The following is a 25220-nucleotide window of genomic DNA, read 5'->3' on the forward strand; positions in this document are numbered from 1 at the left end:
AAACAAACCACTCAAAATTAGGTGTTACAGGGTGAAACATATACATACGTACCATTTCTCTCTAAGAAACTATAATGGAGAGGTGTTGACAAACAGTTGTGATAAAGCCAATTTATTAAATTCCTATCGCAAGACCAAGCTCACTAAGTCTTCTAAGAACTCATCTGTGACAGTTGATTATCACTGAAGACAAAAGATGCTGCCTATTGATACTAGTATTCACAAAAACTTACTCAAATCACCCAGTCCAAATAAGTCACTACGTCCAGACGAAATCCCTTCTCACTGGTATAAAGAGCTAGCCTCCCAAATTGTCTCCTATTTGATGCTGATAGGTACATATTCAGAAAATCCATCAAGCAACCAAATGACTGGAAAATTGCTAATATAACGAATATAATCAAAATTGCAGACACAGAAGAGCCATTTAATTACAGACTGATATCTTTTAACATCTATATCTTGCAAAGTCCTGTGGCATTTTTTAGTAATTACCCCCCCAAAATTTTTTGGCTCCCCCCAGAAATTTCTCAGAACTTAACCTGCAGAACTTCTCCCGCAAAGGACTTTTTGCACTAAGGATTTTCACGCAAGGATTTTCAGGCAAAGGACTTTTGCACAAAGGCCTGCAAATGCCCTTCACATAATATGATCGTCATTCTCAATTTCCATCGTGAATTGCATACTTGGATGTCACTATTTATATGGCTCAGGGAATGGTGCAAGCTCTCACTCCCATGAGGCCAGGTTATGAATGTATTGTCGACATAGTGGCAGAAGCATCTGGGGTTGAGTGTGGCAGATGAAAGCGCTTCTTCTTCAAATGCCTCCATGAAAACATTGGCTACCACGTGTGATAGAGGAGAACCCATGGCAACTCCTTCTGTTTGTTCATAGAAGGTGCTGTCTTTCTTAAAAATAGTTGTCGTCAGTGCATGATGAAAGAGATTCACTGTGTCTTGGTCAAATTTGTTCCTCAAAATACTTCCAAAGAAGTCACTACATAATTAATCCGACTGAAACAAATACCAAGAAACTCCAAAATTCGGAGATAATGACAAAAAAACGCAGCACCTCAGACGTACGCAAATCAAACAACATAACTAAACTTGGAAATCTGTGCAAGAGGTGAAGAATTTTTAAAGAAGAGAAAAAATTTCAAAATCATAAAAACGTTAAAGAAAAAATATTATGTGCTATGTATTCAGGAAAAAAAGCTTATTCACATAATTTTCATTTCAGAAGCTGAAAGGAAGGAAAATATATATTACCTCATCTTTCTTTGCCATTAGAATGGTGAAAGCTTCTGTTTTATCCTCAGTATTTCCTGCCAGAAGTTTGTCAATTTTCTCAAATAAATCCTTTAAAGGCCCTTCAGCAACCCTGAATAAAAACAACAAATGCCAGATTGAGGCATGGATTAAGAAATGAAAATGGCCGCAGAAAATTTCCACAGGTTTAATTTATCTTGATTTTGTACAACCATTGGTAAATTTTCGACTTACTAGATAGTTATTAAGTACAGCAAAACCTCTTTACATCGTAATGGAGGGGACCAAAATTTGGGCAATTTGATGCATGGAGGTTCACTATAGAGAGGTTTAAGTGTTAGGCACCATGCTTTCATATTCTTTGGAAATGAAAGGCACTACTGTCTTTTAAACTATTATATTTATGTGTTCAAACAAATCTGCATGCATTAGTGAGCATATATTTATCATTTCATAATTACAGAAAGCAAGCACTATCGCATGATTTTTAACATGATTCAAGAGAAAACGATGTGATCTCTCTTAATTCGATAGTCACTTAAAATGATTAGGATAGTTGGATACCTTTTTTCTTATCTACTGTTAGGTATGCTCTCATATAGAACAAAATGGCGACAATTAATGATTAACGTGAAAATGACAGCATAGTAAAGGTGTAATAAGAAAAAAAAATAAGCGTGAAACATTTCGCTGAAAATGTCATTCTATGTACGTAATCGCTGCTGCATTAATGGTCTCTAGTTGTCTCCGTACGATTTGCGGAGGTAGTTAGGCTGTCTCGAGGGTATCTCCTTGGTATGATAAGTGGAGGTTTTACAATATAAAGAGGTTCACTACAAAGAGGTTTGCCTATAAATTTACATGTAAATCAGACGGGACCGTTGGGATGGTATGATGCATGGAGGTTTATGATGTAAAGAGGTTCATTACATAGAGGTTTTACTGTATATACATAAACCTTAAACAGACTTTACACTAAACCAAGGGTGCCTAAATGTATCTTTTCTACAAAATGAATTACAATTCCCTTGAAAAAACACTACTTTCATGTCATAACATAAAAAACCAACATAATACACAACTAAATTTTGGTAAACCAGCACTTTGGAACCAGAAATAGCAAGCACCGGCAAAGTCAGTGGAAGTGTGAAAGAGTGCACTCAAAAACGTTGAAACCGACAGCTAGGTTTGTCATCTGACTTGCAGAGTTCATCACCCAATAGCTCTTGGCAATGGTACCAGCGCCATGCAGGTGAAAGCATCCATTTGATTAGAATGCATTCAGCACCAGTGTCAGCACTGGCCATTTTCCATCCCTCTGCCAGAGGCGGTGAGATTGAAAATAAATGGCCTGAATCATTCTCCAATAGGACGTAGTTTCCTTCATCAAAGAAAACGAAAGGCATTGACTGCAATTCATTACCCACCATTAGTGTATTCATAATATACAAATTATTTGGTTTTAGTAATACCGGTTTAGACGAATGGCAATGGTCAATTTTAACAGCATTTGAAAAAGGCCAGATTGGTGCCCACGATTCCACTCCACGTGACATCACAGGGACCTAGTCTCTATACGAGTAGATTTTTACATCGTCTGAGATTACCAATGCATGTATGAGGCACAGAGCTCAGGGAAACATGTCTTAATAATCACCTATTAAAACTGGCTATGGTCGGAAAGTTTTCTTCGTTTGATAAGGTATTAATAATCCTTATTTAAGCCAAGCGCTACCAGCTAGCAGGGTACTCAGCTACCTGCTAGCATCCCGCGTCGTATCAGTGCTCAAAGCCTCACCCCAAGGTCACCTCACTTGCGGCAGCGGCAACCAGAACAACGTCACACGGAGATTTCCCGGCATTCATACTTAGCTGTTGAATTTTCGCGCGCTTGAAAATTTTCACTTTTCATTTAATTGCGAAAAATAGATATCGTCATTTAAAAATCTAAAAGCGTGAAATACGTACTCAAGGGGTAATTATCTTTCAATTTAGGCAATTAAAAAAAGTAATAGGGAACCACCCTATTGAACTCAAATGAGGTGGTTCCCATGATGAAGTTATTATGTTACAATCATGTTGAATTCCTTAGTTTACACATAGTTTGAGCCAGAGATGGCGCTGCGACGCCGATTTTGTAGTTATGTACGTTACTAAGAGAACCAACAAACAGAGGGAACCTAGAAAAGGAAAAGACTAGTATCTGCAGCTAAAACAGAGATATTGTAATGTCTCCTTAATAAATTAATGTGCTCAAGGACATTAGTTAATGTGCACAAGGAAAGAGGAAAGAGCTTCTTAGAGGTTTGCTAAGTAAGAATTTAAAGAAAAGGTTAGTGAAGAGTCTGGTCTGGAGTGAAGCGCTTCACAGTGGAGAAATGTGGACACTTAGGAAGGAGGGCAAGAGAAGACTTGAGGCTTTCAAGATATAGGGGTAGATAAGAATGGCGAAAGTAAAGTGGATGTAGAGGATTAAGAATGACCAAGTATGTACTGGATATGACAGGTGAGGAGAGGCAGCCTTTAGATGAGATACGGAGGAGACAGAAGGTAATGATTACTTGGATGAAGATGGGATATATGAATGGGAGTACTAAGAGGCTTTTTAGCCTCCGCGAAAACATATCTTCCAATGATTACCTACCCTCTTCAGAGGATGCCCAATGAAATCCCCCAAAAAGTTCCAAAAAAATGGGCGATAGGGCACGCTGACACTTCCAACCTTATCCGTGCATAAGGCCAGAAGTGTTTTTTGAATTTATTGGGAATGTCTATCATCCTTGTCTTTTGGAAAACAAAATTAAACCATTACCAGTAGAGTTGTTTGCAGATTGCAATAAAATCCACCTCACATGCCACATAAGTCTTCTGTGGCAAAAACATCAAATTATTTTTACTGCTCTGCACCCAAATTTCAAAAGAATATTGCAGCCCCCTGGTGTGGCAGCCTTTAGGCCTATTAATATATATGTACACATATATATAAAACAAAGTCATAAATCGTGGTAAAAGCATCATATATAACTCAAGAGTGGATGTACTGATTTTAATAAAACCTACTTAGTTTTTTGGATTCTTCTCACCACCAGATGACAGAATAATCATTAAAAAATAGTAAAAGTTTAAAATGATCTCGATCTTTGGGGCATTTTGTTTAGTACACCTCGAGTTGACACATCACTGCTATGTTTGTAAACAAATCTCCAAGCAATGGTTGATTATAGGAAATGGCCCTAATGGTAACTGTCGAGCAGATTCATTTCATTTCTTCAGAATATTAGCAATTTTGTACACCAACCCCAAAATCAAGGGTCCATTTATCCCTCGGGCCGTATATCTGCTGTTAGTATTCTAATGCTTTATTGCCGATTTGACAAAAAACAACCTTTTTTCAGTATTTCTACTTCTAACCAAAGTGTAAGCTTGGTATTACATTCAAATGCCACCCTTGTTTTGCCTTTTTCAGGCGGCTTCCGAGCCAAATGGCTTCAAAGTTGGCCGCCGCTTCACCCCTGTCCGATGCACAGCAAACATTTCACATAGCTTGTGCAAGCACAGAACCGCGTTTTCTACCAGATGAGGAGAATCCCCGGGAATTCTTTCCATGAAATCATCAGCACACGCCACGTTGCTCAGCGTACTACCCCTCATGTGGAGGGGAACTCTTAACGCTTGTTCCTTACACAGAGCATCAGTACAGAAAAATAATTCTGATTTCATTCAAAATGCATGTGTCTTACTCACAAATATTTAGTGTGCTGCAGCTTTTCAGCACCTTAACACCAGCCGCCACTCAACACGACACGGTCATTCAACCAGGCCATGTCAAATCAACCAATATTTTGACCAAATGACACCCACCGACTAGGATTTTCGTGAAACTTGCCATGGTCATACATTCTGGTATAATTAGAAATTGTGTTCAATTTTAGCCCCCAATTTTCCATTGTTGATGAAATATGAGCAATTGAAATTTGGGCGTGACCCCTAAAGTGCCGCAACGTGCAACACATTTTGATTTTTATTTTCATCCATAACTCCATTCCTGTCTGATGAAAAGGCATGATTTTTTTTTCTAAGGATAAGTGATCCATAATGATCCCACGATTATCATCAAATATTCACTGCATGGAGTAATTCAGCTGCAAAAAAATAAAGTTTACAAAAAAATCTCACTTGAACCATTTTTCATTGTCAGCATCCAAAGGGAAAGGCCATGCGAATACAGAGTCATGGTTAAGTTTAAAGTAATCAATAATGTATGAGCAAAGATCCTGGTGAAAAAAAATCGTGAGTCTGATGTTGCTTTTAGTAAAAAAAAAATACTTATTCATGGTCACGGGGAAAAAAAGGCTCTTTTTCAAGGCGCATAAATATTACACAATTTAGAGGAGATATAAGCTTATACTCATGATTAAACAGTATTGGAGCATGCATTATCTCAGTATAGCGTATAGTACTGGCTCTTAGAGTAGAAAACACAGGAGCAATCATTTGAATGTACTCTAACGTACTGCTAATTTCGTGCTTTCAGGACTATTCCTACTAGGCTATCTCTTCCATAGGTAATGGGTAACTGAATAGTATGGTATAAAATTAAAGGCAGAAGAGAGCCATCAGAATGTTTTCTCCAATTTCAGTCTAAGTGAAGCTAATTAATTTCTCACTCATATGGTGCTGCCTTAGTGATATCCTGGTTGAATTTCAGACTAAGTAACTCACATTTGGGCGACTGATAGCCAGGCTTACATTTTAACATCTCATTCGTATTGAGGTCTGTCTTGCCATGTCAGAGATACCATTGTGCAGTGTTGGCAAAGAACTCAGTTCTGAATTTCACAAAAAGAGCTACTCAAACACAGCCCAAACTTTTGATTTCAAAGAACTACCAGAAGTGGACAGAGGTTTAATTGCCCTGCAGTGAAATATTCCTATTTCATCACAGTTGACTGTGTGCTCTCATCATCTTCATTGCTACTTAAAGAAATACGAGTGTTATCAGCTTAAATGCTGTACCCCTTTGCCATTCATAAAGGTCCTGTGAGGAAATTTCTTAGGACCATACCTCTAAAAAAGTGTAAGTCTGTGAGAGCAGCGGGCATCCTGGTGAAGCCTGGAGGAAACTTTTGCTGTAGGTGTGACAAAAGGATTTCCAAAATTTGTAAAAGAGAAGTTGTTTCCAATGGCATTGACGAAAGTGATAAATAACTTACGTCAGTTAAGTCTCCGGTGGAAAGTGATAGAAAATAAGAAGAAGCAAACTGCAGCTTGGAGGCTTTCGACTGCTCTCCTTTGAAATTACATTATTTGTCTTCTCACAGTAGACACTCGTATGGAAAAGGAAAGATAACACAGGCTAAGCATCACCTTGTTTCTAAAGTGTCTGGTGCATTGAAATTTGTGAATCCATCCCTGGAAAATCTTAGTAGTGACGAAGTTGAGAGTGACAGTCAACTCATCAAGCAAAAGGCAGCTAACTTGGATGACCTGCTGACTAAAATTAAGAATAAATTGCCAACAGTTAGCTGGCAGGGTAAACTTCAAATGTTGACCCTGGCCCCTTTATCTTGGTCTAGGAAAAGGATTATGAGTGAATTTCATGTTTCAGACTACACTGTGAGACAGGCAAAAAGTTACTTGATGAGAAGGGAATACCTGCTATGCCATCACCATGTGCTGGGAAACCACTTTCTAACTCCACAGTAGAGCTGGTGAAAAATTTTTTATGAGTTTGACAAGAATTCTAGACAGATTCCGGGAGCCAAAGATAAATTCAGTGTGGGTAAGAATGTAAGGGTGGGTATGCAGAAGAGGTTGATTTTATATAACCTCAAGGAACTTTATGTGCTCTTCAAAGAGCAATATCCACAAGAAAAAATTGGGTTCACCAAATTTTGTTCACTTCAGCCAAAATGGTGTGTGATGGCTGGTGCTTCTGGGACTCTGGGCTTCAGTTTGTGTTTGTGTCATATATCAAAATGTGAAACTTCTAATTAGTGCCTTGCAATAGAAAGAAACATATAAGGAGTTGATGGATATCATCATTTCTAAATTTTGTGAGTATGACCCTTCTGATACAGTGAAATATTGGCAGTGGGTTTCCACTGATAGAACATAACTTCAGTTGTTTACATCATCCATTGATGAACTCTTGGACATTCTGTGCCTTGAAATGAAAAAACCGATACCACATTATTACGCCACTAAAGAACAATTCTCGTTTTTCAAAATAAGCAAAGAAACCCTCAGTCATAAAAAGGCAGTTATCGTAATGGATTTTAGTGAAAACTTTTCATTATTAATTCAGGATGAAGTTCAAAGTTATCACTGGACCAATCTATCATGCAGCATACACCCTTGATTGATTTACCTGAAGAAAGATGGTACACTCACAACCTCATCTCATTGTTTCATATCTGATAACCTTAACCATGATGTGGCCTTTGTTATGGAAGTGCAACACCACCTGATAGAATTTTTAAAGAGAACTTCGCCTATGATCCTAGAGGTTCAGTACTTCACAGATGGATGTGCTGGGCAATGTAAAAACTGCAAGTCTTTTATAAATTTTTGCCATCATTATAATGACTATGGAATGAATGCAACCCAGTCTTTTTTTCCGCAAGTCATGGAAAGTCCTCTTGTGATGGTATAGGTGATACCATTTAACGAATGGTGCAGCATTTAACAAACAGAAGTAAGATGTGTGAATTTTGTAGAGAAAATATGAAAAACATCAACATCCATTACATTAAGTCCAGTGATGTGGCTTGGTCACGTGGTAAACAGTAAACTTCTTGAAAGATCCACCAAGGCAAAAACGATTCCAGGCACAAGAAACTTCCATCATTTTGTGCCTTTATCGGGTAGAAAAGTCGTTGAAAAGTTCACTGGCTTGGATGACGAGTACAGCATTATATTTGATTTATGTGCCTTCTATATAATATCTATGTGCCTTGAAAAAGAGCCTTTTTTCCCCGTGACCATGAATAAGTTTTTTTTTTTTTTACAAAAGGAACATCAGACTCACGATTTTTTTTCATCAGGATCTTTGCTCATACATTAATGATTACTTTAAACTTAACCATGAGTCTGTATTCGCATGGCCTTTCCCTGTAGATGCTGACAATGAAAAATGGTACAAGTGAGATTTTTTTGTAAACTTTATTTTTTTGCAGCTGAATTACTTCATGCAGTGAATATTTGATGATAATCGTGGGATCATTATGGATCACTTATCCTTAGAAAAAAAAATCATGCCTTTTCATCAGACAGGAATGGAGTTATGGATGAAAATAAAAATCAAAATGTGTTGCACGTTGCGGCACTTTAGGGGTCACGCCCAAATTTCAATTGCTCATATTTCATCAACAATTGAAAATTGGGGGCTAAAATTGAACACAATTTCTAATTATACCAGAATGTATGGCCATGGCAAGTTTCACGAAAATCCGAGTCGGTGGGTGTCATGGCCTGGTTGATTTGAAATGCAATGACCCGCCACCATTTAATACACACTCCGTCCACAACCAGCATCCTCCGGATGCTCACTAGACTCCTCTTTTCAACCAACCATTTCTAAAACTATATCTTTCAGTATTGTCTACAACATTTACCCTCCATTTTCCTGCATACATTATCTCGAATGCCTAGAAGTCTATTCTCGTCCTCCTTCCTTACCATCCATGTTTCCTTTCTTATTGTAAGAATACACAAGGCCATTCTAGACCAGAATGTACATGCAATGTTGAAATCCTTGGTTTCCAAATATTAACATACTTTATATGCCTGCGCGCCCACTCAAGGCTTAACAGATAATCAACACAAATATACCTAATTAATTGTTAAAGATTTAAAGTTTTACTATTGCAAGTCAATTAATGGCATAAGATTTTTATTTATGTTGTTTTACCACTTATCATTGCATTAAATAATTTCAGGTAAGATAATGATCAATTCAATAAATCTATAAAAGATTACTTTTCTTTAACACATATTATAAATTAAAACGAACCTGTTAAGTAGTGCACGAAAATCTGGTGCGCCAATAACCAATAATGAGTGTGTGGAAAATTGTGTACCAATAAAGGGAGGGATTATTGGACTTGAAAAAAATATATTACTAGTTAATAGCTGGTTGTAAAATACAATTCGCTAACACAAGGAAACTAAAGCAATATGTATGTCTCCCAGATCAAAATCAAATTATAAACAAACTGAATTGGTGATAAAACAGTCACAGAAGTTTATTTTTTTCATCAAGCTCCTGTAAGTCCCAATACCTACATGGGTGGTTTACCCAACCATATAATGAAGAAATATCCGAGGTTTTCCCAGCATATGATGATGATGAAGTTGTTTCGGGTTTCCCTCCGGATGAGGTTCTCCATCTCTGCCGACGTTCCCATGGCCGTGTCATCCATCCATGAAGCCCTGATTACGATGGACGACACGGCCGTCAAAACGTAGGCAGAGATGGGGAACCTCATCCGGTGGGAAACCCGAAACAACTTCAACATCAACCATATACATAATACTGATAATAATGTTCAAAGGTACTACATGAGTAATGAGCACCCTTCCATGATGGTCATAATGTGAGAACAGAGGATTATAAATATTACCTTAGGTTCTGTTGTGAAACCATAAACCTCTCACTGATTGCATGACATCATAAAATGGATACTATGTATTCACCAACTCAAGAGTCTGTTTCAAGAGTGTATTCAACATTATAATCAGCGCTGGCTGTTAGATTTTACTTTAAACTCTGTACGCAATGAACTGCTTGTTTGGCACATAATGTGGTTTAGGGTTCTGATCAAATGGTAATAATTTAAAATCAAGAAAAGGATATTAGCAGATAGGCATCATAACATAAGCATTATAAGATTCTTTAAAGTAGATTCTCAAACAAAACTTACTCTTCTTCTCCCTCTGAAGAAAAATCAAAGAATTCATCATCATCATCTTCTGCACTGTAGGCAGAAAAGAGATCCAAACTTTTTTCTGATTTAATTGTGGCTGCATCGTCTTCATCCTCTTCCACAATTGGATTGGAATTCTGCCGTATTTTTCTCCATCCACGCCTACACCTAAGAGCTTCCAATTGCCGCTGTATTTCGGCAACAGTACTACCAAGACTGTCCAAATCCTGTAGCATTAAAAGTCTCCTGTTTCTTCCCGAACGTAGTTGATGGTATAACAGGACACCAGCTGCTCCTATGACAACTCCAGCACCCAGAGCAGCGGCCAGGAGGCCACGGTAGCGTAGCTGGTCAGCATTCATTCTGCAAGAAAGCCAGTCATCACATTTGATTAGAATTACTGTACAAGGTTTTCTTGGCATGCAATCAAGAAATTCTAATAAATTAACTAGATATGGACGGATCCAGGATTTTTTTAAAACCAGATCCTAATTGGATCCTTGATTTCCGGAGTACGATCTTAGGATATTTTCAGATCCAAGTGCATTTTTAATTCCTGCTATAAGCTACCTATAGGTTGGTTGGAACTTTTACGTATGGAAGAAAAAATATGTTATTCGAGTATTATTTAATCATACCAATAATCTACATACATTATTGGTGGAACACCATCAATTCATGTCATCAACTGAGGAACAGGCTGATTTCAAGAGGGTAGTAGGGTTATCTGCAGATAATAAACAGGAAGTATCATCTGCATAAAGGAGTGGCAGCAGTAGAGAAGGACAGATCATTCATGAAAATAACACTGTAGATTAAAGGGCCCAAGACTGATCCTTGGGGAACACCGCATTTTATTTCTAAAGGAGTTGACCTTACTGGGATTGTACCATTTGTAGATTGTTGAATAAATTGAACTACATATGTACTGTTTGCTTTCTGCCAGTGAGGTAAGACATAATCCAAGTAAGTGGTATACCTTAAATATCCAGATTTCTGAGTTTGCCAAGCAAGGTGTTATAGTCTATGCAGTCAAAAGCTTTACTTAAGTCATAGAAAATGCCCAAAGAATGCAGTTTCTCATTGAAACAAAACTTCAGTTCATCTATTAGTCGGAAGAGTGCAGTAGTGGTGGATCTGCCTTTTCTGAAGATATATTGAGAGTGTTTTATAAGCTGGTTAGGTTCAAGAAAATCTATAATCCTGCAATATACTACATCTCAAGAATTTTCAAGAACACAGAAACTATGGGGATGGGATGGTAATTGTCAGAAAAGTTAACTGCACCTTTTTTGGAATGGGAGCAACTAGAGGAAACTTTAGTTTAGTAGGGAAAATACCTTCAGACAGTGATAAATTAGCTACATGGACAAGTGGTTTTATGATCACATGAATTGATGCTTATATGACTGGAGTGGGTACTTCATCAATACCTCAAGACATCAAGACCAGCAGGGTTATTCAACTAATCGTATGGCCGGGCCATTAGTGGAAATCAACCATAACTATGGCCTTGGGACATACGTATGGCTTTGAGCGATTCTCCTCTGACTGAAAAGCCATAAGTAAGGTGGTAGCTAAAGCTGTAATATTATGACCTACCTAGGATGCGGTCATAACATGAGCCATATGAAATAACATTGCACGCCAAAGGAGTTGTAAAAGAATTTAACGAAGTGCCATCGATTATAAAGCAATTGTTTCAAGAAATATATGAAAAGTGCACTGGAGCACAAACGGATTCAACAGGCATTGGCTAGATACATAAAAGAAAGACATCGATTTCATCTGGAAAGGAGGAGGATACAGGATATGTGTAATCTGTACGCGTATGATGATGATATTTTAATTAAATATTTCCGCACGTCAAAAGAAGTTGTTACTTACCTTGTAAGTAGAGATAGTGGATGGACTTAGTGTTTGCTTATAGTTAAAAATTTATGAATACTTTTTAAATGGATGCTCCGTTGGAGTGAACGGAGGAACAGGCTTTTAATTGCTAACAGATTTCTTACTGATTTGCTTTGACAAGCTGTAGGTAACTTGAAATATCTGCTCTGAAATGTCTTATATTTTAAGGTTTTCTTTGCATTACGGTTCAGGAGGGAGGATATCAGAGAAACGTAGGGCAAGACATTTTTTGGCAGTAACGCAATCTCCAGTAAGTCGAAGCGTAAAGGACAAATGCCAGCCACAAATCAAGGAAAGAATGATAATTTCATATTGATGTTATAATTTCATACAGCTGCCTAAATTTAAGTCTCTGATAATAAAATTCATAAATGAAATTTTCAGAGTTTCAATTTCATCTTTTGATATCGTGCATTGGCTGGATTTCTAAGGCTTTTGGGTGAAATTGATTGCAGCCATGAGAAAATAGTTACACCATTGGAAGGAGAGGAAGGGGGTTAGAACTACAGGGGGATCTCACATCCTCACTCTATTCATTATATGCAGAATTCACGAATATTATAATTACTGTACGATACAAATCATGTTCAAATTTCTCCTACTTCTTCTCGTCCGTGATTTTCGCTCTTCACTTTTTTCAAAGCTTACACTCAGAAGCTCACAAAGACTTATTGGGGGAGTAGGAGGAAGAGTCACCTAATAGTAGGACATACACCTTTTAGATAATAACAAATTCAAAACATCGGTCCACATCAAAGCTACTAACAAGCAGCAATACCTCCACTACAGCAGTTGCCATCCACCACACACCAAACGTTCCATCCCTTATTCCCTCTCTGCCCGGGGACACAGAATTTGTAATAATCCCGAAGACCTTCAAAAGTTCCTCTCCAAACTTCACACCTCTCTTCTTCACTGCGGCTACCCCGAAAAACTTTTGAAGAATAAAATAAGAAAAAAATTGGCTATTTCCAATAAACCCCGCGCAGATAAACATTGCTCTCCTTCTCTACTCACTACCTACTTTCCTGGTGCTCATGTGTTACAAAACATATTGAAGGACTTGTACCCCATACTTTCCAAGCACAAGTCCACATCTCAGATTTTCCCTTCCACTCCTCGGACCACATTTAAGAGACCACCGAATTTAAATACCATATTTAAAGCCACCCGCCATCTTCAAAAGTCGCAGTCAGTCACTATCTCCACACCCTCACCTTGCAATCGCCCCAGGTGTAAAACCTGCAAGATATTCTCTCCACCCCCTGCCTCTTTTCTCCCCAAGCTCAAATGCCTACCGATTTTCCCCTCCACTACTTGTACTTCCACCAACATCATTTACCTTCTTCATTGTAATTTCTGCCCCGCTTTCTATATCGGCCAATGCACTACCCCCCTCAATCTCAGAATTAACAATCATCGCGCCTCCTGTTGTCCATCGTCCCCCCACTCCTCTCTACCAGTTCCTACACATTGTCTGTCACACGACTCCATCTTCAATCAATGCTACAAAGCATCCAATATTGCCTCCCTCCCTCCCACCGACTCCGCCCTCAACCTCCACACCCTCGAATTGGCTTGCATTTGGCACTTTCAAGCTAATAGCTTTCCAGGTTTGAACGTAGCATCCTAACGTCTATTCCTAACCCTCCCTCCCCATACACCTCTCCCCTTTCCCCTCTTTTCCCTTTTCCAACACTCTCCTTTCCTCACCATTCTTACTCCAGCTGAGGAAGAGGCCTCAAGTGCTTCGAAAGCTTTAGTTACTATCCCGTGTGAGTGTTTCTTTTTTGTGTTTCTATGTGTATTGATATTGACTTAAAACTATTTATATTTCTATATATATGTATATATAATATATGTTACTTATGAAGGACACCACAGGTGATATAAATATAGATAAATGCCATGATAGGCCACAAAAAAAAACATAGACACAAATAAAAGAGAACTCACACGTTAGTTTTATATATATATATATATATATACTACACGCAGTAAAGGTAAATGATTTGTTGTAAATGACAGTTCGGCGATGAGGTATAACAAGATTGTGATTCCCTCTTGTGTTTGTCATATGGACAGTGTCAAGACTCCTGAACTCGCATGTTAGGTAAGGAGGTGTTTCTGTGTTCAGAATTTGATATAGGAGAGAAAGAGTATGCAGCCAGCGTCGAGAGTCGAGTTTCAGCCATGACAGTTATTATTAATATAATCAGTTATATGGTCCGATAATTGCAAGTTAAATATGAATCTAATGCATCTGTTCATGGAACGTTGAAGCTTAAGACTAAGTTCTTGAGAAAGGTCCTGGTAGGCAATGTCAGAATAGTCAAATAAAGGTAATATTAAAGTAGATACTAATTGCGCTTTAACCTCTTCCCTACGCAGGGCGTGATTTCACGGCCTGATTTTTCTGATGCTAAAGAAGGAAGGCCGGATTTTCACGGCTGGAATTTTTCGAAGCAAAAGGGCAAAGGCCGTGTTTTCACGGTTTCGCGGTCAAGAATGCCAAGTGGGTCCCAACCGCCATTAGAGTCCCTCGGCGCGAGAGGTCCGACCCTTTCCTATTGTCCATGTGGGGATTACCTCGGCCCATTCCGGCTCTCAGTGTCCCACTCAAGGAAGGTGCTCATGGTCACTTATTTGTTTATAAGTTAAAATAACTAAAAATGTTCATGTTGCATTTATTGAAAATCAATGCGAGGAATTACATTCTGTATGTTCTGCTGATTGGTTCCAAATTTTAAATAGAATTCTAGCGTTCATATTAACGGAGTTGATCATCACCTACAACAATTTTTGGAGACGCTAAGGTTAGATGTTTAATTGTTTTTTTATAACTTACTAGCAAGTTTATAGGAGCAATATTGTAATGATTTACATCTAAAAATATACGTTACTCTGTTAGCTACATTCTAAGTGTACATTTGCGGTGAAATTTGATAGAATATCCGATTTAACTTCTATGAAAAAAAGCCCTCGTAATGTAATAAAATATGATTCTCTCAGTTCTTTGTCGTGAGCCAAAATTACAGCGACTATTTTGAATAACCTCTTACCAACCTTTGAATAAAAAGGTATTACAAACGAATTTCGCTATAAATACTGATTAATGCATATCCTAAAAATTCGTAAATTTAATGTACCAATAGGGAATGTTTTACGTAGACACATGTTGTGAGAAGCATTTCATACCATGGCAGGAAAGAGCACTGCCCTACCCAGGTAATTACTCTCATACCTTGGTTCTCTGATCAGGTTACATTTAGGGGGTCTGCCCTGTACACCTCACAGGCTTACTTCCGGATACATTAGCGCATTAATGTTTTCTTGGAAAAACTTATTACCCTCCAACTGGCACATCTAAGAGTAGATTGGTGCAAGTAGCCTCCTACTTAAATTTGTGGAAGAAAATAACCTCACTCTTCTCGGAATAACTCATTTTCTTTTCAAAAATTTCTTGACGTGTATTCAAATATAGCCGTTAACTCTCCGTTCGCATTACGCTACCTATACAAGGGATGGTTTCCGTAGAACCCTGCTGGCCCATACCATGAATGGAAAGAGAACTGCTCTACCCAGGTAATTACTTTCATATCTTGGTTCTCTGGTCAGGATCCATTAAGGTGGTCTGCCCTGTGCACCTCACAGGCTTACTTCGGGACACATTAGCGCATTAACGTTTTCTTGGAAAAACTTATTACCCTCCAACTGGCACACCCAAGAGTATATTGGTGCAAGTAACCTCCTACTGAAAAATGTCTATGGAAGATGATAACCTCATTCTTCTCGGAATAGCTCATTTTCTTTTCAAAATTTTCTTGGCGTGTATTCAAATTTAACCGTAAATGTTCTGTACGCATTCCCTTTCCTACTTCTGCAAGGATTGTCTTTCAAATGATGTTTTGGTGGAATTACATTTTTTCTTGGAATTATACAGCCAGGATTTTTTTCTTGAAGTGCCTTTCGATGGTTCCTTAGAGCTTTCGTTAGTTTTGCATACGTTCTCAACGTGTTCAGAGTTACTTGGACGAGTGGAGCATTAGGCAAACTTGCTGGACGGGAATTTCCTTGCACTGGGAAAATTTCCAGGCTAATTACAGATCAATCGATCCTGGAAATACTCACCAGAAGTGTTAATGAAGACGAGGATAGTGACTCTAGAAACAGGTTTTTGTTTTTTTTCTTTTTTCGTGCGTAAAATTAATTTATATTTATCTAACTGAAATTGCTTTATAAATATAATTTTGCAATTTCAAACAACAAATTTGTTTGATTCAAGTAGTTTTATGAGAATTTTCAAGAAAATATTCTTCTTAAAAACTTCGAAATGTTTCATACCCATGTTTTCAGAGAACTCGTGGAGAGCAGACGCGAATGAGGAGTGTGGATTTAGGCATCATGGATATAAAATATGTTATTAACATAAATCGTAAATACCTAGAAGTATGCTAGGAACATTGAAAGATTTCATTCCCTTTAAAGTATTTTTTGGCCTATGATCTAATGCCCTTTTGCTGAAAACCCTAAAAATAACCGTAGAACTTCGTTTAAAAGTTCTATAGGCATTGCAAAATGAAAGGTATACATTAAAGAACTGACATTTAATGCAATAGTAACAATTTAAAAAAATTACAATCGAACTAGAAACAATAAACTGACCGCAAAAGTACACCGTGATGGGCTGCCTGGGGGAAAAGGGTCGAGGATTATATTTGCCCAGTTGAAGGGGAAAGGGTCCGGCACCCCGCTAGAAAAGGTCATTAAGTGGAGGGAGCGACTACCTGGACGATTCGTTGCCGAGAAACAACTCCGTACGGGGTGAAAAAGAAATGCTCAAAGCCTTCGTACAGCAAAAAGCAACTTTCCGTGAAGGAGCCCAGCGCGAAAAGGTTAAGAGATGTAGGGATGACATATTTAAATTTTAATAGGGGATAAAGTGATTGATAAACAGATTTAGTGATTTTATTTACATGCGATGCCCAAGAGAGATTTTGATCAATAATTAATCCTAAGTTTCTGACTTCATCGCAAAAAGAAATTGGGGAATCGGTGATACGTAAATTTGGAAGTTTATCCCTCTGCACTCTCGCTAAAATTCTTGGGTAACCAATTAGTATTGCTTGGGAGTTATTAGGATTTATGCATAGGAAGTTATTATTGCACCATTCTTGGAGGTATGTTAAGTCACCATTGATAGACATTAAGCTATTGCTTAAATTATTGACTGTGGAATGCAAATAGATTTGTAGATCCTCTGCATAGAGGTGATACTTGCAACTTAGTCCTGATGAGCAATCATTGATGTAAAGTGAGAATAGAAGTGGACCGAGGATGGAACCTTGTGGGGCTCCTCTAGTAAGGTGGATCCAAGAGGATTCCAAATTATTTGCAACTACTTTCTGTTTCCGATCCGAGAGATAAGAAGTAATCCATTTAACAACAGAAGGAGAAAAACCCATGCAATGGATTTTAGCTGCAAGAATGTCTTTGTCTAACGAGTCAAAGGCTTTACTAAAGTCTAACAAAATGAGTGCTGTGATCTCTTTCTTGTCCATGGAGCGTCGCATATCATCCGTTATTTTTACTAAGGCTGTGGTGGTACTATATCTTTGCCGAAAGCCAGATTGATAATCATTGAGTATTTTATTTTGCTTGAGAATGGTAGTGATTTGTTCGTGAACAAGCTTTTCTAGAGCCTTAGAAATAATTGAAAGAAAAGAAATTGAGCGAAAAGTTAATTGATCTTGAATGTTTCCCTTTTTTGGTATGGGTTTAACTAGGGCAGATTTCCATATAATGGGAAAATGATCTTGTGATAGTGAGGAGTTGAAAATGTTGGGGAGGTATCGTAGAATTGATGGCAGTAATGATTGAATGGATTCAAGGGGAATACCATCTGAGCCTTGAGCTTTAGACTTGATGCACTTAAACGCAGAGTGTACTTGCATTTGAGTCACAGGTTTCCAAGTAAGCTTCTTAATATGGTTACGTGTCGTAGCTGATTTAATGGAGAATGTTTGTATGACTCGCTCCTTGTCCTCATTTGAAATTTCATTTGGTAGCTGTGAAAATGTTTGATTTAATCTATCAAGGGATACATTCGTTGGGCTGGGAATGTTCTAGGTATGGCTCCGTTTAGCAGAATAGCCCTGTAGGTAATCTTAAAAGAAAATACAATATTCAGTAACTCATTACGACATATTGGAAAAAGAAAAGGCCAGAGGTGTGAGTCCTGTTGTTAATGATACCTAAATTAGTTGGGTTGGTTTTCAAGGTGAATTGATTGTTGAAATTATTAGCAATATATTTACAGGATCAGAGATGGTAATACGATTAAAAGTTATGTTGCCCACATCTTGAAGATTATGACTGCTTTTTATATTAGATTTAATTAAGCTCCAAGCATCTTTCACAGTATTTCTAGAAGATTGCATTGTATTATCATTCATCTTACGCCGAGAGCGAGAGAATTCCAATTTGAATTCTTTAACTTTCTGCAAGCATATAGGCTTCAAAGATTGATTTACATGTTTATGCTTAATGATAGTGTAAGTTTACTGATGGCTTTAGAAAAACACTCGGAACACTTACACTTTATCTCATGATAAGGCCGGTATTGAAACCATAACAACATACAGTAATACAGGCACAAGTGTACTAAATCTAATCCATGCGTAACAAAAATAATTTTTAATGCAAAATATCAAGAACATGCCAGTGCCAGTAGAAATTGCAGCCATGTAGAAAATACTGGTTAGGAATATATACTCCCTTGGTAAGTACTACAATAAGTATTAACTATATTTAGGTGCCGCGATTAACTAAGTACGCTTTAGAGACATCTCACCGCACTCGTAACATCAAACCGCTGAACAGGTAACCATTCATCGGAAATGATCATATTTTGAACTCCTCAACAATACCTAATACTAATTAGTAGACAAGAACATAGGATCGTATTTCAGATTTTAATAAATGAATCGAATGAGTTTAGATGATGCACTGAATTGCCGATTGGGGTTAGCAACTGCGAGGTAGGTGACAAAGCTGAAAATTTATAAACTATAAAAAAAACTTTCACGTCTTTCACAGAGAAAGGTAGGCAACACATTTTATGTTTACATTACCATTGAGAGTGACACTGTGTGGTATAAACATACTATGTTGTTGATCTTAATTTTAATAATTGTATTTGTCGTGGCAACACTTAAGTTGTTTACTTAAACTGTGTTATTCTTGCTGAATAAAACCTTGATTAGGTTTTTACTGAAACTGATATTTTACTACAATTTATTCAGCAAGAATTAATTCTTTAGTAAGATGGAACAGCTTTTAAAGCCAGAAAGATTTGATACTGACCCTTCACATGTGGGTGCTGAATCGAAGTGGAAACACTGGAAAAGAACATTTGCTAATTTCCTGGGCCAAGTGAACAAGGTTTCAGAAGATGGTAAACTGCAATTACTCTGCAATTATGTATCTGCTAACGTCTTTCGGTATATTAGTGACTCAGAAAACTACTCAGATGCCATCAAAATACTAGATTCATTATATATCACAAAACGAAATGAAATATTTGCAAGACACTGCCTAGCATCTAGAACTCAGCAGACGGGTGAATCAGTCGATGAATATCTCCAGGTATTAAAACAAATGAGCAAAGATTGTGAATTTCAAGCAGTAACAGCTGATAAATATAAAGATGAGTACATAAGGGATTCTTTCATACGAGGCCTCAAGAGCTCTCGTATTCGAGAAAGATTACTGGAAAACACCAACGTCACATTAGAGAAGGCCCATGACCAGGCTAGGTCACTTGAGCTGGCTGAGCTACATTCAGCGTCTTATCTGAATACAGCAGACTCAACTCCTGTTGCTGCTGCTGACCATAGAGAAGATAGCCCTGAAGATACTACAACAACATCAGCTGCCTTGGTACGATCTGAAAAATGTTTCTTTTGTGGTAACAAACGGCACCCAAGGGACTCTTGCCCAGCAAAGGATATTATCTGTAGAGGTTGCGGAAAAAAAGGACATTACCAAAAAGTATGTAAATCAAGATTTAAACATTCATCTACAAATTCAACAGCTTCTACGTCGTTTTTGGCTTCTGCAGTAACAGCACCTCTATGCCTTCAAAAATCCATGACTAAAGGTATTGATCAATGGAGTGGAACTAAATGCACTTATCGATACTGGAAGTTCTCTTAGTTTCTTGAATGAACGTTTTGTGGAGAGATGCGGAATAGTCGTTAAGCCTTACTCCGGTAAGATAACCATGGCTAATTCTTCTTTGAGTTCTGATGTTACTGGATGTGGTACGCTGACCTTGAAGATTCAGACCTATACATATGCAAATATTAAGGTGTTAATCATGAAAAATCTGTGTGCTGATTTCCTGATTGGGCACGATCTTCTGAAGAGTCACTCATCTGTAGAAATAGAATTCCATGGAGAACAAACACCTCTTAAAATCTGTTCACTAGCTACTGCTCGAGTTCCAGCAGCATCGCTATTTGTCAATCTCACACCAGACTGCAAACCCGTCATAACTAAGTCAAGACGTCACACAGAATCCGACAAAATATTCATCGCTGCTGAAGTGGAAAAATTGCTCAAAGAAGGTGTAATAGAACCTAGTAACTCACCATGGCGTGCTCAAGTTTTTGTAGTTAAGGGAGAAAATCATAAACCTAGGATGGTAGTTGACTACTCACAAACTATTAATAAATTTACAATGCTTGATGCCTACCCTCTCCCAAGAATAGAGGAGTTGGTACGGAATGTATCACAATACAAGATATTCAGCACCATTGACCTCAAGAGTGCCTATCACCAAGTACCTATTCTAGAATCAGATAAGCCATATACTGCTTTTGAAGCTGCTGGAAAACTTTACCAGTTCTGCAGAATTCCTTTCGGGGTAACTAACGGTGTCCCAGCTTTCCAGAGAAACATTGACAGAATTATCAAGGAAGAAAAGCTCAAAGGTACTTTTCCTTATCTAGATGATGTAACAGTTTGCGGCCATGACCAACAGGAACATGACCAAAATTTGGAAAGATTTTTAGGTGCAGTAGAAAAGTATAATCTGACGTTAAACCAAGATAAATGTAAATATTCAACTAAATCTGTGAAAATATTAGGATATCTGATCGAAGATAGAGTTATAAAGCCTGATCCGGATAGGCTTGCACCTTTGATGAACCTACCTGTCCCAAATGACATGCCAGCCCTTCAGAGAACCTTAGGTATGTTTGCTCACTATTGCCGATGGATTCCCAAATTTTCAGAGAAGATTCGCCCTTTTCTGGTAAAAGGACCATTCCCGCTGTCTGAAGAAGCTGTGACAACATTCAATTCACTCAAGAAAGATGTAGCAGAGGCATCACTCTCTGCAATAGAAGAAAATACACCTTTTCGAGTAGAAACTGACGCTTCAGAGTTTGCCATTGGGGCCACCCTGAGTCAAGCCGAACGTCCCATTGCCTTTTTCTCTAGGACACTTAATGCAGCTGAGCAAAGACATTCCTCTGTTGAGAAGGAAGCTTATGCTATTGTGGAATCACTGAGGAACTGGAGACACTACCTTATCGGAAGACATTTTGAGGTCATCACTGACCAGAGGTCTGTTGCCTTCATGTTTGATCAGTATCACTCAAGTAAAATAAAGAATGAGAAAATTATGAGATGGCGACTTGAATTAGCTAATTACAAATTCGATATCGTTTACCGACCAGGCAACCAAAACACAACTGCAGACACAATGTCGAGGATTACAGCAAGTACCTACTTAGAGGGAAGAATGAACCTCAAAGAACTACATGATGCTTTATGTCATCCGGGTGTAACAAGAATGCACCACTGGGTTAGAGCTAAAAACCTGCCCTACACACTAGAAGAAATTAAAGGAGTGATTAATTCTTGCACCTGCTGCAATGAATTAAAACCTCGATTCTGTAGAAATGAAGGGCAGCTTATAAAGGCAACTTCTCCATTTGAGAGATTAAGCTTAGACTTCAAAGGACCCTTACCTAGCTCATCCAAGAACCGTTTTCTACTGACTATTGTTGATGAATATTCAAGGTTCCCTTTTGCATTTCCTTGGGGGCTGTAGGCAGTAGTTCTACTTGTAGCAACGCCTAAGGAGGTGTCTCTGAACTACCCAAGAGTCCATCTCCACAGAAAGGTTCTCCACGTGGACGGCAGCGAAGGCTACCAGCTTATCTAAATGACTACATCAGATACTAATCGATTTTTAGTGGGGGTGAATGTGGTATAAACATACTATGTTGTTGATCTTAATTTTAATAATTGTATTTGTCGTGGCAACACTTAAGTTGTTTACTTAAACTGTGTTATTCTTGCTGAATAAAACCTTGATTAGGTTTTTACTGAAACTGATATTTCACGTCTTTCACAGAGAAAGGTAGGCAACACATTTTATGTTTACATTACCATTGAGAGTGACACTGTTCTTTATCAAATTTGATGCTGCACAGTACTTTCACTAAATCAATACGCTCTTTATTACAGAAAAATGATCGACCATAGACAAAATATTCGTGTGGGATCAAACTTAATAGCTGTACGAGCTGTACTGAAAGAACAAAGGACGAAACGTGAAACAGGAGTGCCAAACATCAACCACATAAAATATTTACTATGAAAAGATATGGATTTATCGCACCGTAAACTCCAGCAAAGAAATGCATCACAGTTGTTTTGCTACGTCATGTCAAGCCATCTCTAATATCGTAGGTTACCTCTCACTTTGCAATACATGAGACGTAATAATTAGGAAAATCGTTTACTCACGTGAGAATTCCAAGCTATATCTACCACCTGCTGCATAACAATCCATAGAAGTTAATAGGGTAAATATTAAATTTCATAAAACCGACAGCCCAAAATAAGATAAGACAGGCTCACACGTTCTCACACTACACCGCCATACACCTCTCACCCCACCCCACAGTTGACCACCTCCACGACCTCCACCCAAATGACCCGAATTATCATCATTCATTTTTTCATTGTGTGCGCGCGAGATTTTAATACGTTTTACTTTCCACGCTACTTTGAATCTAGATAAAACAATATTTTAGTAATTCTTGAATCATTTACAAAAGTCTTCAACTGATCTATGGTTCATCCTCTTAATTTCCTTCTCGATCTCTCTTAGGGCTCCCGCGCACTGGCAACTTTTTCAAAGCAACTATTCATTCAAATGAAACACACAGCATTGACTGCGGCCCCGCGCATGGGCGATTTTTAGTTGCCGCAACTAAATAATTGCGTCCGGATCTATTCCGAGGGTGATTAAATTGTTGCCGGCAGGAATAGATCGCATGGGTTCTTGCCCAACCCCGCGCACTGTCAACTTTTCAGTTGCTTGACCGCCCTTGTTCGGAGCGCATCTTGGAAAGTGTTTTGCTGGACGCGTTCTGCAAAGGTCTCATAGTTTTTAAGTTTTGGAGTTATTTATGGTAATTTTTTACTGAACATGCTCGGGATTGTATTTGGAAGCCATATATTTACAACTTCATTAGGCCCGTATGACACTTCCCAGTGAACACAACAATAGGGAAATAGGGTTGTTCAAGCCTATCAGAACGGTCTAAAAAAACGAATGTATATCACTTCTGATGTAATTTCATTTTGATTGGAATGAATGACAGATGCGTTGAAAAAGTAATGATGGAATTATTAGCAATCAAAATTCGAACAATTTTAAACGCCGCCAAAAACGGTCGGCCATCTTGAAATAGAGGTGATGACGAAACAAGCCTGTACGGCTGGCCTGTACCCTCGATCGCTCGATGCTAAGCTGAGCTCTCTGCATGCCGACTGGACATTTGCCAAGGTTATTCCTTATTTTGAAATGGCCTATGTTGTGCATGAAGCTTCCGGATGGATCAAGTCGACATAAAATCCATTCTTCAACTTAGGCAGGCAACGTATGTAGTGTAATTGTTGACAGGAATTGAAAGTTTTGTATAGCTGCATTTGCAAGGAAACTACCTACGTGCAGTGAACTTTCATTTTGCCGCTAGTGCAAGTGAACAAAATTTGTGCCCTTAATGTACCCCTGAGTGAATTGATTGCATATAGACGATGAAGTAAAGAGTGAAGCGACAAGTGAAGTGAGTTGTGAATGTAACATCTTCGACGAAATTATTTATTTCTTCCATGCTGGTTCAATCAACCCTATACATTTCGATCTAAGGTATCTAACTATTGCGAAGGATATGTTTCATATTTGAGCTAGTTGTACTCAGAGGATACATCGAACGTATATTAATTTTCATTCGTTTGTTCGCCTCTAAGTTCTGTTTGATTTTATTACCTATTGCCAATAGGGTTGTTCACCATATTTTTTTTATTTAAGAAATCGAAAGATCGTGCTTCAGAAGGAGCAATGACAATAATATTATGCTATTTTCTTAATTGTACATGTTTAGAGAAGGCTTTAAACAGTGACAAATTTTACGTTGCGCCAAAAAGCCCTACTTCCATCTTGAATTGATGTGTGACGTCACAAGCCTGTAGATGCCCTACTTCAGTGTTGTTTAAGTGGCTCAGCAGGGTTATTCCACTTTTTTTCAAGATCTCCAGCGTCTGCCGCCAGATCAGTGTTTAAAGAAAATCCAAATTTATCCTTTAATAAGAGTAATAATAAGCAAAATTACCCTTACTTGTACATATTTATTGCTCATCATATCATAAATAGCCCTACAACGTACACATTTCACGAGTTGTCTTTTTGATACGAATTATTCGAATATATTCCGAATCAACTGATTCAATGAAAAACTTGACTCACAATAAATATAAAACACTAATAAAACATGATAATCGGTTTTCCAATCACTATGCACACGCTAAAAGAATTTGCACTCCTTGAAGTTCGAAAGATTCTCCACACCTCACTTCTCACTCATCACTAACGACTTAGAATTAGTTTACGTTATTTCACATTGACATTTCGAGGACAATGAAATGAATAGGCAGAAACAAATAGCTAAACCGGTTATTGTAACATCAAAAAACTTCGAATTTCACTATTACTCTTACCCGTACGTACTCTTACCGTAACCAAAAT

At 38.0% G+C, this 25220-nt stretch overlaps 1 protein-coding gene across 2 annotated transcripts in view; it reads right to left on the bottom strand.

The window, feature by feature from the left end:
* The window catches only part of LOC124153325 (regulator of microtubule dynamics protein 1-like), a 105103-nt gene extending 81995 nt beyond the window's left edge, over positions 1–23108 (bottom strand). Inside the window, exons 1-3 of one of the 2 annotated variants that reach the window (XM_046526424.1) lie at positions 22934–23106; positions 10196–10561; positions 1272–1383 (exon numbers count right to left, since the gene is read on the bottom strand). In XM_046526424.1, the coding sequence (XP_046382380.1) occupies positions 1272–1383; positions 10196–10560 (477 nt within the window). In that variant the 5' untranslated portion in view covers position 10561; positions 22934–23106. Of the gene's footprint in view, positions 1–1271; positions 1384–10195; positions 10562–22933 lie in introns of both variants that reach the window. The other variant, XM_046526425.1, reaches the window with a different exon arrangement.
* Between the last annotated feature and the right edge of the window lie 2112 nt (positions 23109–25220).

The sequence above is a fragment of the Ischnura elegans genome, chromosome 2 (genome assembly GCF_921293095.1).
Source record: "Ischnura elegans chromosome 2, ioIscEleg1.1, whole genome shotgun sequence".
Lineage (NCBI taxonomy): Eukaryota > Metazoa > Arthropoda > Insecta > Odonata > Coenagrionidae > Ischnura > Ischnura elegans.